This window comes from Aythya fuligula, chromosome Z (genome assembly GCF_009819795.1).
Source record: "Aythya fuligula isolate bAytFul2 chromosome Z, bAytFul2.pri, whole genome shotgun sequence".
NCBI classification, from domain to species: Eukaryota; Metazoa; Chordata; class Aves; order Anseriformes; family Anatidae; genus Aythya; species Aythya fuligula.
This window is the reverse complement of record NC_045593.1, coordinates 11,016,435-11,032,470: the sequence shown is the minus strand read 5'-3', so window position 1 is coordinate 11,032,470 and position 16,036 is coordinate 11,016,435. Positions and strand designations below refer to the sequence as shown.

Below are 16,036 nucleotides of genomic sequence, written 5' to 3'. Positions count from 1 at the left end.
AAGCAGGCTAAGACGCTACCATTCAAAGAGTATTTTTAGCTAGCGTAAATTGCAGTCCCAACTGTGAACTCTTTACCTTTTGCAGCCAACTTTCTGAAAAAACAAAACACCAGAACAACAAATCCACACCACGTTTGACCATCTCTCTATTTTAATATATTAAATTCTGACTCTTTCAAGTCTGTTGGGTGAGAGTTGTCTGGAACCTCTGTGTAGACTATAAACTACTTCACATACAAGCAATCTAAGTACATCAGCTTGTTTCTTTCTCGTCAAACTCAGAATAGAAACTATTGAATAGTTGTGTTTTTTTTTTATAGAATCAACTACTTCATGATGCTCTGCTAACATTCAGTGACGTTTCTAACTTTACTATTTATAACATCCTCAAAAAACAAAAAAAGATCTCCCTTTGTTATCTCACACCAGCCACTCTTCATATTTCTCTGAAGTGTCAGCAGCCTAGTGGGTCGGATCCAAAGGCCACAAGGTCTTTGCAACCTGTCTCCAAGGACAGTGACGTTCCCAGGTGCTTGTGCTCCACACACCCCATTTTCTTCCTGCTGCACCTCCACCAGCTAGGAACCTGTGTTTTTTTTTTTTGGTGGTTTTGTTTTGTTTTTTAACCTTTGAAAGAGATTGAGGAGTCCTGGCAGGCCATCTTGCAGTTAGGACTAATTGCGAGTCCCACGAGCTGCAGAGCAGAGCATTCCTTATGCAGCTCACAGGATCCCTCAATTTGGTCCCCTTCTGTAGATCACAGTGAGCTTGTGCCTGCCTGCAGCCCCTCTGGAACCTCTTACAGAGCCCCTTTGTATCTGACTCCATCCCTTGAGGGCCTGGGAAGCTGCAGGACTGTGCTATCGACCTCTTCCCGGCCTGGCCAGCGCAGCACCAGGGTGAGATGCTCCAGCCTTCGCCCTGCCACATGCCCACTACCACCGGGCAGCATCCACCTCGGACACCTTCAGGGCACCCAAGGGTGCGTTGCTCCACACCCTCAGGCACCTTTGTGGCACCCAAGGGCTGCTCACCCTCCTCCAGCTCCCTGTTTTTACAGGTTTTGACTTGCTTGTGGTCACCTCCGTCCTTCTGCTCCCCAAGAAGACAAGTCAGGAAGACTGGAAGAGGCTGCGCGAAGGCACCCCCTTGAAGAAACCTTGCGTTTCTCCAGCCCCACCACCCTAATGAAACAACGCGGGTTACTCTCATCTCCACTCTCCCTCTGCTGCCAGTTTGGAGCCGAAGCCCCCATTTTGACACCAGGACGGGGCGATCCTACAGCCGAGCTGCAGCTGGCCGACAGACCCCGAGGGGTTTGGGGCCACTTTTGTCCCACAGCTCGCCCCACAGACCCCCGGGGGCTCTCAGCGCCCCCATCCCCTCAGCGAGACCCCGCGGTCGCCTGGTGCCGGCTCCCGTCCCCTCATGGCTCCCGCCCCCGTCCCCCCCTCGCCTCACGCGGCCCCGCCGCCCGTTACCTGCCCCGGCCCCGCGGCCGCCGCCCCGCGTTCAAATGGCGGCCCCGCCTCACAGGGCGGCCCCGGGGCGGAGCGCTGGCAGCGGCGGGGAGGGACGAGCCGTGCCGGGACGGCTCCGGGAGCGGGGAGCGGCATGATGCCTCCCGGGGAGCCGCAGCCGCCGGCGGGGTCGGTGGGGAACCTGGCGGCGCTGGCGGAGCTGGACGAGGCGTCGCTGCTGCAGGGGCTGCGGGAGCGGTTCCTGAGGCAGCAGGTCTACGTGAGTGCGGCCGGGGGCCGGGGCGGGGGGCCGGGGCGGCGGGGCGCTGGGCTCACGGCTCTCCCTTCTCGCCGCCAGACCGATGTGGGGGACATCCTCATCGCCCTCAACCCCTTCCAGCCCCTGCAGCTGTACGGCAGAGAGGTGAGTGGAGCGCCCCGCACTGGGAGCCCCTTCCAGGGGTGGCTGGCTCCTCGCCCCTTCCCTCCTCAAGGCCCCCTTGTTTTTTCCCCACACGCAGGTCTCCGAGCAGTACCGGTGCCACGACGAGGGCTCGCTGCCTCCACACATCTTCGCCGTGGCCGACAGGGCCTACCACGCCATGCTGGGCCGCCGGGGAGCCCGTCCGCAGAGCCAGTGCATCGTCATCAGGTGAGGCGCGGGCACCAACACAGCCCTCGAGGGCACGAAGGAGCCCGGCACAGGTGGGAGACACAAGCAGCGAGCAGCTCACGGGGGCTAGGGTGCTGCCACCAGGCTCCAGCAGCAGTTGTCCCGTCAGAATTTGGTACGAAGCTCATCTTGAAAGCTTCTGGTGAGTCAAAACCCATCTCCATTCGCAGCACGTCTTTGTTCGCCATCTCGGTGCTTTCCAGGCAGGAAAGCAGATTGCAGTCAAAGATGTGTGGCAAACGAAGGTGGGTTTTGTGGAGCAACTCGGCTGCCGGTGCTGGTAACGCAGCCAAATGTGTTGGGTCTGAAGGGGTCAGTTCTGTTGGGCGTGTTGGAAAGGTTAACCAGCTCTATCAGGTTGCTTTTCTTTGGCGAAACGACTCGCAGTGTAACTTGTGTAATAAAGGTTGTAAATCATGGAGTAGACCTGTTTTTACAAGGTAGCATTTCCCATAAATAACCGAAGAAAGAGGAAAGAAAAGAAGTTTCTTTGCTGTAAGACCGTTGAGAATCTGGTCAGGGAAAATCATATGGCCGTGGGAAGCTATATCCACGAAAAGGAAAAAACGTGAGCGCTTGTAACCCCGCAGTGTCCCCGTATAATGAGCATTTCACTCCATGATGTCACTTGTTTTTTGCTGAAACTGGAGGGCAGCAGACAGCATCAGTGCAGAGAAAGTTTCAAACAGCATCACCTAGCAGAGAAAGCCTCAAAACACCAGCAAACTCTCTGTTCTCGTGATGGTAGAGGATAGTTTAAATGTCATCTGAGTTGAAATGTCAATTGCTAGCTATTTGATTTAACATTTCCTGCTTTATGCGGGACTTCTGCTCACTTTCATTCAATGTGGTATGGAAATAACTTACTGAATCACTGGTGAGCATTGTGGCGGGACTGAGAGCTGATGTTGAGTTCCAGCCCCGTTCATTTCTTTAGCTTGCAAGCCATCCATACCTGTGCTTTACACGTAGCAATCTCAGAAACGCTAGTGGGCATGGTGGCCACAGAGTCAGTAGGTAGAAATGCTTAGGAATGGAGAAAAGTCATAGATTGTCTCGGGAGATGGAAGACAGAACAACCTGTAGGCGTTTCCCAGGAAGAGAGCAGTCTCATTTTTTCCTGACAACAGTTTGTGGTGTCAGAGATGACAGCCTGAGCTACTGCTATGCATCTTGCAATCCTATTAACCAGTCTGTGCTACTATAACAGGAAGTTCATGGTTTTACTATCTGCAAGTGGTAAAACAGTTGGTAATGAGATTACCTGGTTTGAGCAAAGTTTGGGTGATGAGGTGGAAGTTCTTCCTGTTAGATCACAGTTTATCAGACCAGCATGGGGATGCACTATGTTCTACTGTTCTTTGTGCTTCAGGTGCCTTCTGGTGAGAAATACCTATCTCTAGCCAGGCATGAACCTTTATGCTTTTCTCTGAGAAGCAAATATTGCCTTCCTGCCCATCATGTTCTCTGTTTGGTCTCTCTTGGTCTCCCCAACTTCCTCTCAGAGCTCTGGATGTCAGGTCTCAGAGGTTACAAGTGATGTCGAACACAACAGCTGCCCCCAGGTGATAAAAGCTTGTTGCAACCAAGCTGTCCTGTGCTGCAAATTCTACTGGCTTGTCTTTCCTTCCCACTGATGTTATTCACAGCCTCAGTATGCTGTGGTACAACACGTGGGTCTCTGGGAGATGACTTTGCTTTTTTTTTCACAGCCTTGGGCAGTTACACACCCACAGCTGGAGAGTGTGTTTACAGGCCCTGGCAGATTTATTGCTCTTGCTGGAGTGTGCAGGAGCAAGCTTGAACTGAGGGAGCATTGACAGACAGTGCTTCTGTGGAGGAAGGAAGTCACTGAAAAAGATCATCTTACATATTAGGCAGGGGTTCTGTCTGGATTGCTTATTTCTCAACTGGAAAGTGGTTTTGTTTGTCCGTATTCAGATAATGATGGCCTGATCTGTGCTTGTGATCAGGTAGGTATCTGTCATAGAATTTGAGGTATTCAGCAGCCTATGATACGTAGCTGATCACAAGCCTCGAGTCACTGGGAGCTACAGAGCAGAGAAGCCACACCTGATACTCAAAGGTCTTATGTGTAAACAGAGACCTGCCCTCATAAATACCTGCAGAATTTCCTACTTTTTTTTTTTTTTTTTTTTTTTTTTTTTTTTTACTGCATATGCTGCATGTGTTTTCTGCCAATATGGTGCCATCAGTCAAGGACACATTGCCTCATTGACTGTACATTTCCCCCTCCCAGTAGTCGGGAAGCTGTGCTTCCCAAGTGATACTTGTTTGTCTTAGAGGTGGAGGTGCTGGGCGTATGTGATTCCAGGATGACGTACAACGCTGCTGCTGTAGGTGTGACGGCAGCTCTGCAGAGGTAGACCAGCTTTATCAATGGGCTGCAGCATGTGTGTGTGTAAAGAGCCCAATATTTGAGATCATTGCAGTATTGCATGATCAGTACTCAGTTCTGGATATAAGAAGGATGGGGCAAATCTCTTTGTAGAAAGAAAAAACTGTCAACCTCAGCGTATGTGGAGGAGTCAGAACACTTTTGAAGGAGGTGTTCTCCAGAGCTTAGGTATGTTTTCAGTAAGAAGGAGATCAAATTGACTGTCCTGTGCACTCCACCCAGAAGTGACAGCTTGGAGTACGTCTGTACTCCCTGGTAGATGGCGAAAAAATTCCTCTGGGGGGGTATCAGCACCTTGTGGAACCCACTGTTTGTATTCATATGCAGCATAACTGAAAAAGTTGTTTAGCTCTTGGATTGCAGATCACTCTCCCGAACGATGGGGCACCAAGACATGAGGGTTAGAGCATCTATACTTTATGGCTGCTGGACTTCCCTTTATTTTTTTCTTGGCAGTGGAGAAAGCGGTGCAGGGAAAACAGAGAGTACAAAGCTACTGTTGCAGCACATAATGAACCTATGCAAAGGCAACTCGCAGCTGGAGCAGCAGATCCTTCAGGTAGGTCATTGCCGGGTGGTGCTTGCGGATGCAGAAGCAACATTGCTGCAGGGCAGCTTGCACGAGGCACCAGAAGCCTCCTGATGAATCACCACTGGAAACGGCAGCAAATCATAAGACATGTTATAAGAAAATAATGGGTAAGGATGATGAAATTGCTGACCACAAGTTAGCAGAGTTGGTAGGGTCAGTAATTCTGTTTGCTGGGAATGTAGTGGTTTGATTCTTAAATGGCAGAAAACTATTCTGATCGTTTAGCATGTTTGCTGTTACAAGGGATTAGGGGCTTTTTCTCTGAATCATTTCCTGTTTGAGGTAGAATAGGGAGTTTTATTGGAAGAATGAAGTCTTGATTTAATGAAACACAGGGATGGAGAATCCGCACAGCCTTCAGTAACCTCTCATTGGCTTGTTATACTTACTGTCAGGCACATACATGCTAACTGTCTGACTTAATCTTTTCTATTTTCATGTACTTTTGCTAGCTGATTTTGAAACATATTTGTCTCTGGTCTTAAGTATTTCCACTTGACTTGCTCCCCGAGGAGTTTTTATTTTGAGCAAATCATATCCTAGCCTTCCATGTGATAGATTAAGTGGAATAAGTTCTTGGACTGTTTCAGTTTAAAGCCTGTGTTTCAGGTTTCTTGTAGACTCAAATAAATTGTTCTGTATTGTTGCATATTATTCCAGTTTAGTGACATCTGTGGTAGATCTGAGGTGAATGCCTGGGCTGTGTTCTCTCTGGTGGGAGCATGGCATTTCTATGCCTGCTGGTTCTGCTTAGGGGTGGCACGGGCCGTACTGCTGAGCTGTTTCTGACTTTAGCAGATTTAGGAAGCAGGATAGCTGTGTTTGCTCAACATCGTGCCTGGCCTGATGAGCCCTGATGGGCTTGATTGGCAATGCTTGTAACCAGCCTGTATTTGTTCTATTAACAACAAAGTTCACATCAGTTCAGGTGAAGTGCCATTGGAGCATGTAGAGGTGACTGTGAAGAGTCATTTTCACTATAGTCATCTTACTTGGTTCCTGTAGATATATTCAAAGACTAGGTTAGCTCTTTGGGGATTACTGTTTCATGCTGTAAAACTGTGTTCTGCAGGTTACCCAGCAGGTACCCCAAGTCACCATTCTTCCAGCCAGCAGGTGTTCTTTGCTCAATTATGGAAGAATTGTCATTTGAACTTGTTTGCATATGGTTTGCCAGGCTGGTCTTACTGTTGTCTTAGTTTCTTTGTAATTCACTGTCCTGATCCTTAAGCTGGCTACAAATGTCATTAGGTAATTTGTCATGATTACATTCAGTAAGTGCCATATTTACTTTGCTTATTGTTGTAGTTTAGCAGTAAATTATCTAGCAGTGCCACATCAGATGCACTGGAGAAGTTTGTTATACCAACAATGTCTTTTAACAAACAAGTGGATGGTCTTACTGAGAGCAAGTAAGACCATAATTCATTTCAATTGTGCTTATTTTCAGTAATTTCATGCTGCTTATGCTTTGTCATATTTGGCTCTTGCAGGTTTTTTTTCCAAGATATGAGAAAATAAGTGCATATGGGCAGAGTGGTTCTTATTCCATTGAAACAGTAAACTGCAAATGCTGAAGTTAAGCTTTTTCAAACAAGTTGGATTGAGTCACTTAATTTGAAGAGTGCTTGTTCTATCTGTATACCTCTTACAGGTAAATCCATTGCTTGAAGCTTTTGGCAATGCCCAGACTGTGATGAATGACAACAGTAGCCGCTTTGGAAAATACATACAGCTGCGTTTCCAGAACAATACAGGTAAAGTCAAGGGCAATATTTGAAATTACTGCTCTGGGGGATGGTTAGGCACTGGAGGGAATGGACTGAGTAGCCAGAACTTAAGGAGGGTGAAATTTCATTACCTGATTCTCTGTGGGAATCGTATGCAAGTAAGAAAAATAACAACAGTAATCATGGCTTTAAGATGGGTTTGGATGTTGTGGGAGTATGGGAAGGGTATGGGAATGATGGTGCAGGTGAGGTATCAGTAATGCTCAGTGGTGCCTGAAGTTTTGGTTGTTTTTAAAGGAGGTGAGCAGATTTAATATGGGAAGCATGGAGAAGCCCACTTCCAGAGTGATGGGCAGCCTAGAGGGTGTCGTACACACATACACAAGATAGTTATTTTAGACAACTCCATGCTCCTGTCACTAGAGATGTGGGGCAGCTCAGTCAGCCTCATGTCTCCAAGTGCAAAGCCTCATGTCTCCAAGTGCAAAGTTTACCCTGTTGCCTTCTTGTGTGCAGTGCGAGGTGCAAAGCTGAGCGAATATTTGTTAGAGAAGTCACGGGTAGTGCAACACGATACTGGCGAGAGGAATTTTCATATCTTCTACTACATGTTTGCTGGACTGTCTTCAGAAGAAAAGGAGATGTATGGGCTGTTGGATCCTTCACTCTACAGGTACTTCCAACCCTGGTGTAGTCTTCATGGTGGGGGGTAGAGAGGGAAGCAGCAAAACGGAGCCTATTATTCTGCCAGTGGGGGTAGAGCCTGATACAGGTAAACAATTGAATGGAAGCAAGAGTGGGGTCTGAATGGAACTACATGAAGAGATCTTATGGATTATCATGAAAACTGGTAGGTCTGTAGTCTCTTCTTTGTTGCATCGCCTTGGAAAAGTTTCCTTGCCCTTCACATCTTCACTGCTGCTGACCTGCTTTGTTTGTTTGGGGTAGGACTGACTTGCTATGCTGATTGCATGATGATTTTGTATGGGGTATGCACTTTCTCAGGTACATAAGTGGACGGTTTGGTACAGAGGACGTAGCTCAGCGCTGGAAGCAGAAATACCAAGAGGTGTGCAATGCCCTTGACATGGTGGGCTTCCAAGAACAGGTCAGTTTGGGGATCTCTGTGTTTCTGAGTTTTCTATGGTGCTTTCTAACTACCTGAATCTCAGACTTTGTGTAGAGCCTTTTTCCCACAGGCTGCCCGTGCCTTTCCTTCACCTCTTCACCATCTGGGTACTCCATGTGTTGTATGTTATATAGTAGTAGGTTTTCAGTCACCCCTCTTTTGTGTTTTAGGAACAAGTGGACATGCAGGCAATCTTGGCTGGCGTATTGTCTCTGGGCAATGTGACCTTCGAGCCTCCAGAGAGTAATGGGTCTCTAAAAATGAGTGAAGCCTCCCGGGGATGGCTGAAGGCTGCAGCGGTGAGTCACAAGAAGAGCTGACAGACACCTCAAAGATATGATACTGGTCCCCACTGGCAGTGTAATTGCAGGAGCTGCTCCTGCCAGAGATGGCAGAGGATGTTTCTGCCTGTTAGTACGAGGACTCCTAAAGAAAAAATTGTTTTCAAGTATGGCCCCATGCCTGCCTTTGTGTTTATTGCTATGTGGTCAATCCAAAGAGACAATTTCCAGCTTCTCATTCTTGTTTATCTAGGACCAGTGTTTTGCGTGCGTTGATGTTACATGTGCCTTGTTGACTTCACATAATGTAAAGTTTTTTAAAAATCAAATGCTGTATGTTACTAAGCGTAATGCATTGGAGAAATTCAGGTTTGCAGTTCCTGAACACTAGCTTTGTACTTTAACACAAATCCTGGCCACTTTAACTGCTATTATTTTTGTTGATAGTCCTGAATTAAACTTTCTACTACCTTGCATGAAATTGTTATCAGATGAAAAAGTATATATTCCCCAGGACTGTCCCATTTCTACGGTATGGGATGCATACATTATCCCACTTTGTTAACAATATGGAACAGAAAAATGTAGTATATTTGTGCTTTTTCTGTGTCTTTTGATTTTGCCTCTTTGAAAGCCCAGCAACCTTGGTTTTGCGTTTCACTCTCATCTCCTTGCCTGTATTCCTCCTACACCATACCTGAAACAACCACATACATCTGTTCAGCAGCCAACTTCTTTCTGCCTGTCTTTTTAAAATCTGCTCCTTGTTGTTGTTGTTTTTTTTTTTTTCCCACAGGAGGGGAATTCCTGTCAGAGTAATTACTGAGAAGTTCAGTTATATCTGTTTGTTTCCTGTTTCTTTTGGGTTCACGTGACTAATGTCTGCTGAAGCTCAGACACCTCAGCACTATGCACAGTCACCTTGGTGTGGTGCTATTCAATAAGTCATTAAAGCATTCAGCAGGGACTGGTGTGGCTCCCAGAGAAGGTGACAGCACTGGGAGATCAAAATGGAAAGTAGAGGGAGTGCAAGAGTGATCTTACTGCATGGGATAACACACATCTCAGAGCATGCATTTGACAGGTGCTGCAAGATGTTAACAGTAATGCTTATTTTACAGTTTAGCTCAAAGGCCTTAACTGAAGTCATGGCCCCATTATACTGGGTGTTCTACAGACATATATACAATCCCCATATGTAGAATATAGGTTCGGTATTGACTCCTCGTCTATTTCTTCTCTCCCAGGGTCAGTTTGGAGTCCAGGAGGATGAGTTATTGAAATGCCTCATTTGCACAATGTCAGTGACCCGAGGAGAGCAGATTCAGCGTTTTCACACCCAGCAGCAGGCAGAAGGTAAGAAACATAATTAATTACAGATGTGCTGGCTTTAAAGACTGACTCATATTTGATGGAAGGGCGTCCCTACACATGTGCAACATCCTGGGAACAAGGATGTCTGTCTGTGACGCTTCCTCGTGCCATTTGCACAGAGGCAAGTACATCAGTGCGTATCTCCTCAGTTTCTTACTGATGCCTAGGACCATGAATGCTGCTTTTGTTTGACCTCCAGAAGACTGCGGAGGTTAAATGAGAAATGAAAGAATTATCCTTGCTTTCTCTGTGATTCAGCCTAGAAGAAAACTGTAATTGTCTGCACAAGAGAGAGGAAGGCTACTGCTGCAGAGTGCTGACAGTGTGCAGAGCTTTAGGTAATAGTTGGAGAAATAACTGAGAGAATCAGTGAGATGGCGCAGTTTCATGGAAGGAGTTAGATGAAAGGAAAGCATGATAAAGTAACAAGTGCATTTCTTATTTTCCCTTTCAGTAAGAAAAAATATAATAATCCAACATAATCTTCACAAAAAGGTTCAGTTAAAAGATTTTTTTTTAAATCAACATAAAATCCCAGCTTTTCTAGATTATTTCTTTAAAAATGGACAAAAAAAAAGTGAAAACAGAGAATTACCTATTTATGTTTCCCAAATTTCTTCTCCTACATCTATCTAGGCAATAAAATAACATCTTTCAGGAGGTGCCTGTTGATTTAGTCTCCATCTTCTTACAATATCAGCAAATTTTTCATCACTTGCATCTTCCTCTTGCCCACTGTGTTTCAACACTTTTGGTAACAGCTATCAGCTAGGAGAAATTTCAAGTGTTTGCAGCAGAACCATTCAATTTTCTAAGAACAACTTGTATCCTCTAGCTTGTTTAATCTTGACAGGATCCTCACCCATTTGATGAGCAGCAGGGAAAGCAAGTCTCTGGATATTCTAAAAAGTGGGAATGAACATTTTCCATTGTGTATGGTATCACAAGTGCCCTAGTATGCCATGTCTGATCTTGTAGAAAGATTGTGAAGATTTCAGACTGGAAGAGCTCTCTGTGAGCTTGCAGAAGGCTGGGATGATCAGGCAGATACCTAATGTTTAGCTGTTCTTTAAAATAGCTTCATAAAGCACGAGACATTGTTACTAGAGGTGAATGTGTTGAGCCAGCTTGTGTGCTATATTCCCTGTTCTCCTCAGAACCCTTCAGTGTATTTTTCTCTCTGTGCAGATGCTCGGGACTCCATTGCAAAGGTGGCATATGGCCGAGTATTTGGCTGGATCGTTTCCAAGATCAATGAGCTGCTGGCTGAGAACGTGGATCCTGAAGTAGAGCTGAGGGAGATAGGTGAGTTCTGCCTTCTTTGCTCCTTCTGTCCTCAAACATGCATCCCTCAGCCATGACGAAAGAAAGATGCCATGTGAGCTGTTGGACGGATTGTATGTAGGGCTCCAGTTTCAAAGGCACAATTGTGCTGGAGATGCTAGTGAGCAGCATGAAGTCTGTAGTTCTAGCAGTCTGAAGCAACTGTGAGTCTGCAGTTCGGGGCACTCTGGCTTTGCAGAGGAGCTGGGGGTTGGAGTGGGTCTTCTCCAAACTGGTTGTCCAAGAGGAGTTATAGGAGGGCTGCCACTAGCTACTTGGCGAGGGGTTTGTGTGCCACAAGAGCTGTGTGATGGGAGATCTGGTTGTGTGTTGGGGTCTGCAGGCTCCATGGTGTGCTCATTTCCCCTCTTTTAGGTATCTTGGATATTTTTGGGTTTGAAAACTTTGCAGTGAATCGTTTCGAACAGCTCTGCATAAACCTGGCCAATGAGCAGCTGCAGCACTTCTTCAACCATGTAAGTATGCTGTGGGTGATCTCTCCTTGCGTGGCAGGGAAAACAGAACACTGATCTACGTAGCATATGAAGAAGAACTTGGTAGAAAACAGGTCTGTTGCCTAGAAGGCAACAGCAGGGTTGAAAGCAGCAGCCTTCTCTGCTGTGGCAGAAGAGCCAATGGTACAGGGAGAGTATGATTAGAAAGATCAAGCAATAACCAGAGTTGGCAGAGCAGGAATGCTTAGACTCTGAGAAGTGCTTTAGCTCTATGCAGCACCACCAGTGAGTGACAAACTTATGGATGAGCACGCAGAACAGTGGCTTCATCTTGGGCCTCTCATGCCATGGGTAAGAGAGCCGTGCCTCTGTCCTCTGCTCAAGGTCAGAAGGAAGATGTTCAGGATGGTCTAACTAAGTTTGCTGGGGGCTCTAACCTCTGTTTTCTCTGTCCCAGCACATTTTCCAGCTGGAGCAGGCTGCCTACAGGGCGGAGGAACTGTCTTGGGAGACTATCACATTCAACAATAACGAACCTATTCTGGTGAGTGAGAGGACTGACGGAACAGAGTTGCTCCATTCAGCCAAGACAGGAGTGTTGCTCTTTCCATCTCACAAGGAGATGCATCTGGGAAAGACCTTTTCAAAGGGTGGTGTAGGTGACAGTGGATACCCTGTACTGCTTTAGGTATATATAATATCTCTCTCTTTTTCCCTACAGAATCTGCTCCTGGCCAAGCCACTTGGGCTGCTATCTCTTCTGGATGAGCAGAGTGCATTCCCTCAGGTATGCATGGGATATGGGACAGAAAAAATGATGTGGGGAATATAACAATAAGTCTGTAGGGTGAAGAGAAAACTGTGTAGGTGTGTGAAATAGCAAGATGAGTAGAGGGGTCCCTACGTGTATCTGATGGAACAGGACAGTCATATCAGGGACAGTCCAATAATAATGGCATCCCTGTGGAGAGTCAGAGAGAGCACAAAACTGCTGCAGAGCCAAGGCTACTTCCAGTACTTTGTTTTGCTTCCTTGTGCCCTGATCATGTCTCTGTTGCAGCTGTATAATTTGATTATGAAATCTGCTTTCTTGCAGGCAACTGATAAGACATTTGTGGATAAGCTAAACAGCAGTTTTAAAGGGAATTTACACTTCCAGCCGGCCCGAGGACGTGTTTTGGGCTTCAGCATCATTCACTATGCTGGGAAGGTAGGTACTGTTTGTGGGAAGAATGCTGTCATAGTGTAGGAAGGGGGGAAATGAGATGCTTGACAAATAAGGCTTTGAATTCCCTGGGAGCTGCTTCCTAGGATTCCTTGGAAGCTCTTTAGAAGTGGGACTTCCTCTGGGAAGCATATGGCATTAAAAGAATCTGTCACATTCATTATCAATCTATTGGAGCTGAAATCTTAGTCCTTTAGAAAGAAAAAGCCCTGCATCCACAGCCCCGGAGGCAAGTCTGATGGCTTTGCCTTAACCTGTTGTAGTCCAGATTGCAGCAGTCAGTATTGCAAACACTGAGGAACACAGTGAGAGCAACCAGGTAATCAATATTTTGATGGAGGCACTTATTAATATGCATAGTTGTTAATTAAGCAGCTAGGTTTTTAGGACTATTTCATGTAGCCTTACTGCTACAGCTTTGAAAGCATTGGCCCAAATACATCAAATTGATTTGACCTAATTTTTGGAGCAGGGTCAGAGTTGAAAATCAGGTCATTCTAATATGTAATTTAGTAATCTAAGCTGTTGACTATGTTGTTACTTGTGACGTTAATTATTACAAACATTAACACTAGTATAGAAAGGGGAGTGGCAAACTGGAGATGAGAAAGGAAGGGAGCAAGAGAAACATTACAGACAGGATGGCAGCCTTTTCAAAAGGAAGAGGGGTTAAGCAAGGAAAAGAATGAAGCATTAACCAAAAGCAAATGAGACTTCAAAATCAAGGAAAGCTGAACAAAAAAAGGTAAATGTCTCAGTGTTGTCTCCTGTGGTTCTAATGCCCTTCTAATGCATCTGAAGGGGATATATGTGCACTTACAGAATTCACCTTCAGGCCACTGTGCATTCTGATTAACAGTTGCTCCTGGCAAGCTGTGGAGGTGGCTTTCACAGCAAGCTTGTGAGCACCGCTGCCCTTTTCCCTAGGTACAATACACCGCTGATGGCTTTCTAGAGAAGAACAGAGACACCTTGCCAGCTAATGTCCGTGGGCTCTTCATCAACAGCATCACCCCCTTGCTCAGTATGCTGTTCACAGGCAAGTCCCTCTGTTGTTATAGGGATTCCAACGTGAATTGTGGTCCTCCTTGGCAAGAGCTAAGTGTAAGGATGAGTTTTGTGTGCTACAAATGTTTTTAAGAGCTGACAGCCTCAGTGAGATTCTGGGAAGGCTGCAGCCTGGAGTAGGGCTGCTGGCATATACAGAGCTGTCTGAGCTGTTCTTTTCCCCTTGGTACATGGGCATTATAGCAGGAACATCCAGAGCGGTTCCTCCTGTGGAACTGAAGGAATGTTGCATATGCATAGTTCTGACCACAGGCCTGACCATCTTTACAGCCACTAGTTACAGCAGAGCCTGGTCTTTCCAGGCATCCAGGTTTTGGTTGATTGCTGTCTTTGCTGCAGCAGGATGTTAGTCTTCCTGTCAGCAATACCTCCTGAGATCTCTCTGGTAGATTTTCTAACCTGCACCATTTATTTTGACCATGCCTGGAAAACAAGGAAAGTTGAATCCTCTCCCAGAGATATAGCCACTGCTTAGATGCTCTGTTCTTGTCTAGAAATGAAGATGGACAAAGCCACAGCTCCTAACTATTCACATGGTAAATAAAGTGGTGTTGAGACAGTGCAAACAATGGGGGTAGAGAAGATCATTTAAAAAAAAAAAAAAAGTATAACTTGTTAAAAAAAATGAGGTTGTGTGCATTATTTCTCTCCTGCCACTATACTGCCACTTTTCCAGTTACTGGTAAGTCCTCAGAGTCTCCAAAACTTCTGAGAAAGTACAGGTTTAAAGAAAAGTCAGTTAGATGCTTCCTTGTAATTTGTCTGAATACAGTCTTTCTGCTGCAACGTTTTTTTTTGTTTTTTTTTGATCCTGTTCATAGAATCATGGAAGTTCGAAGGGACCCATAAGCATCATTTAGTCCAACTCCTGGCTCCACACAGGACCACCAAAAATTTAGACCATGTGTTTGAGAGCATTGTCCAAATGCTTCTTGAATTCCAGCAGGCACACTGCTGTGACTGTACTGGGTCTGGCTGGGATGTTACCTTTCCCTGCAGCAGCCCACACAGTGCTGTGCTCTGCACTTGTAGCTAGAACAGCAGTGGTATCACACCAGTGGTGTGTTTACTGCTGAGCAGTGCTGGCACAGCATCAGGTCTCTCTCTAACCCTCCTAAGGGGTGGGCAAAAAGTGAGAAAGAAACATCACCAGGGCAGCTGACCTAAACCAACCAAAGGGATATTCCGTACCATGTGGTGTCACACTCAGCAATAAAAGGTGGAAAAAGGAGGAAGAGGGGAGGGGTGGGCTCCCGTTGTGAAAATGTCAGGCCTCCTCCCGAATACTGGCTACATGTGTTGAAGCCCTGCTTCAAGGACGTGGTCAAGCATCGCTCATTTGTGGGAAGTAGACAGTAATAATTTCTTTCCTCTGCACTTCCACATAGCCTTTATTTGTTTTCTTTTGTTGTTGTTTTTTTTTTCCTCTCCCCCTCCCTTTTCCCCTTTCCTTTTTTTTCCCTTCAGTTAAATTGCTTAGTTAATAATAATCTTTCTTTAATAATTATTTTTTTCTCGGTAGTTAAATTATCCTTATCTCAACCCGTGAGTTGTTCTTTACTTTACTTCTTCTCCTCCTCATCTAAGGAGGGGGAGTGAGAGAGCGGTTGTGGGGTTTAGCTGCCTAGCACAGTAAAACCACTACAGTGACCACTGCCCTGGGGAGCCTGTCCCAGTGCCCAACTACCGTTTCAGTGAAGAACCTTTTCTGTCCAACCTGAATCTCCGCTTATGCAGAGTCCTGAAAGTGCTAAAAGTCTGAAAGTTCATAAGCAGCAGAGAAAACCTGTTCTCAGTGCAGATTATTTGTCTGGTCCTGGGCAACCGGCTCTAGGTGGCGATGCAGAGCAGTGGGGTTGGACCAGATGACCTCCAGCAGTCCCTTCCAACTTCAGTCATTCTGAGATTGTATGATTCACATGACAGTATTGCATCAAGGGTGTGCAAGAGTGTCATTAGATCCTTCAGTAAATTCGATTTCCCTGATTTTTTTGTCTTGTCACTGAATTAATTTTCTGTTATCTGACTTTATATGATCTCCCCTCTCCCATGTTAACCGTGAGTGGGTGAGCTTTCCATTTGCTATCTATACTTTCTTCTGCATTGTTAGATGCCTACTATTGATGATCTTTCTTTGAAGGTCATTTATGGTTACTCAATTACCCCATTGTCTTCTCATTGACAGAAAATAACATTGCCTGGGTGATGTGTTTAGTATTCTTGCATTTTCTTCTCACCTTCTTCAGCTCTATCCTTATATTTCCAGATAGTGAAATCTAAAGTATGGTCTTTGATTTAGCATATGTG

General features: G+C 45.8%; 1 protein-coding gene across 1 annotated transcript; it reads left to right on the top strand.

The window, feature by feature from the left end:
• Positions 1 to 1,617: 1,617 nt before the first annotated feature.
• LOC116500504 (myosin-IIIb-like) lies at positions 1,618 to 16,009 on the top strand. The gene is made up of 15 exons (XM_032205555.1): positions 1,618 to 1,884; positions 1,982 to 2,112; positions 5,009 to 5,111; positions 6,799 to 6,901; positions 7,391 to 7,547; positions 7,880 to 7,982; positions 8,174 to 8,302; positions 9,532 to 9,640; positions 10,847 to 10,963; positions 11,357 to 11,457; positions 11,894 to 11,980; positions 12,158 to 12,223; positions 12,533 to 12,646; positions 13,589 to 13,700; positions 15,996 to 16,009. Exons 1-15 carry the CDS (start codon positions 1,618 to 1,620, stop codon positions 16,007 to 16,009), a joined length of 1,713 nt encoding a protein of 570 aa, XP_032061446.1.
• The last annotated feature ends 27 nt before the right edge of the window (positions 16,010 to 16,036 follow it).

What these genes read in the sequence shown, in the direction of transcription:
- LOC116500504 (XM_032205555.1), top strand. Translation starts at nt 1,618, where the DNA reads ATGCCTCCCGGGGAGCCGCAGCCGCCGGCGGGGTCGGTGGGGAACCTG. An exon ending in TGCAGCTGTACGGCAGAGAG is followed by an intron (nt 1,885 to 1,981) that starts GTGAGTGGAGCG and finishes CCCCACACGCAG; the next exon opens with GTCTCCGAGCAGTACCGGTG. An exon ending in AGTAGAGCTGAGGGAGATAG is followed by an intron (nt 10,964 to 11,356) that starts GTGAGTTCTGCC and finishes CCCCTCTTTTAG; the next exon opens with GTATCTTGGATATTTTTGGG.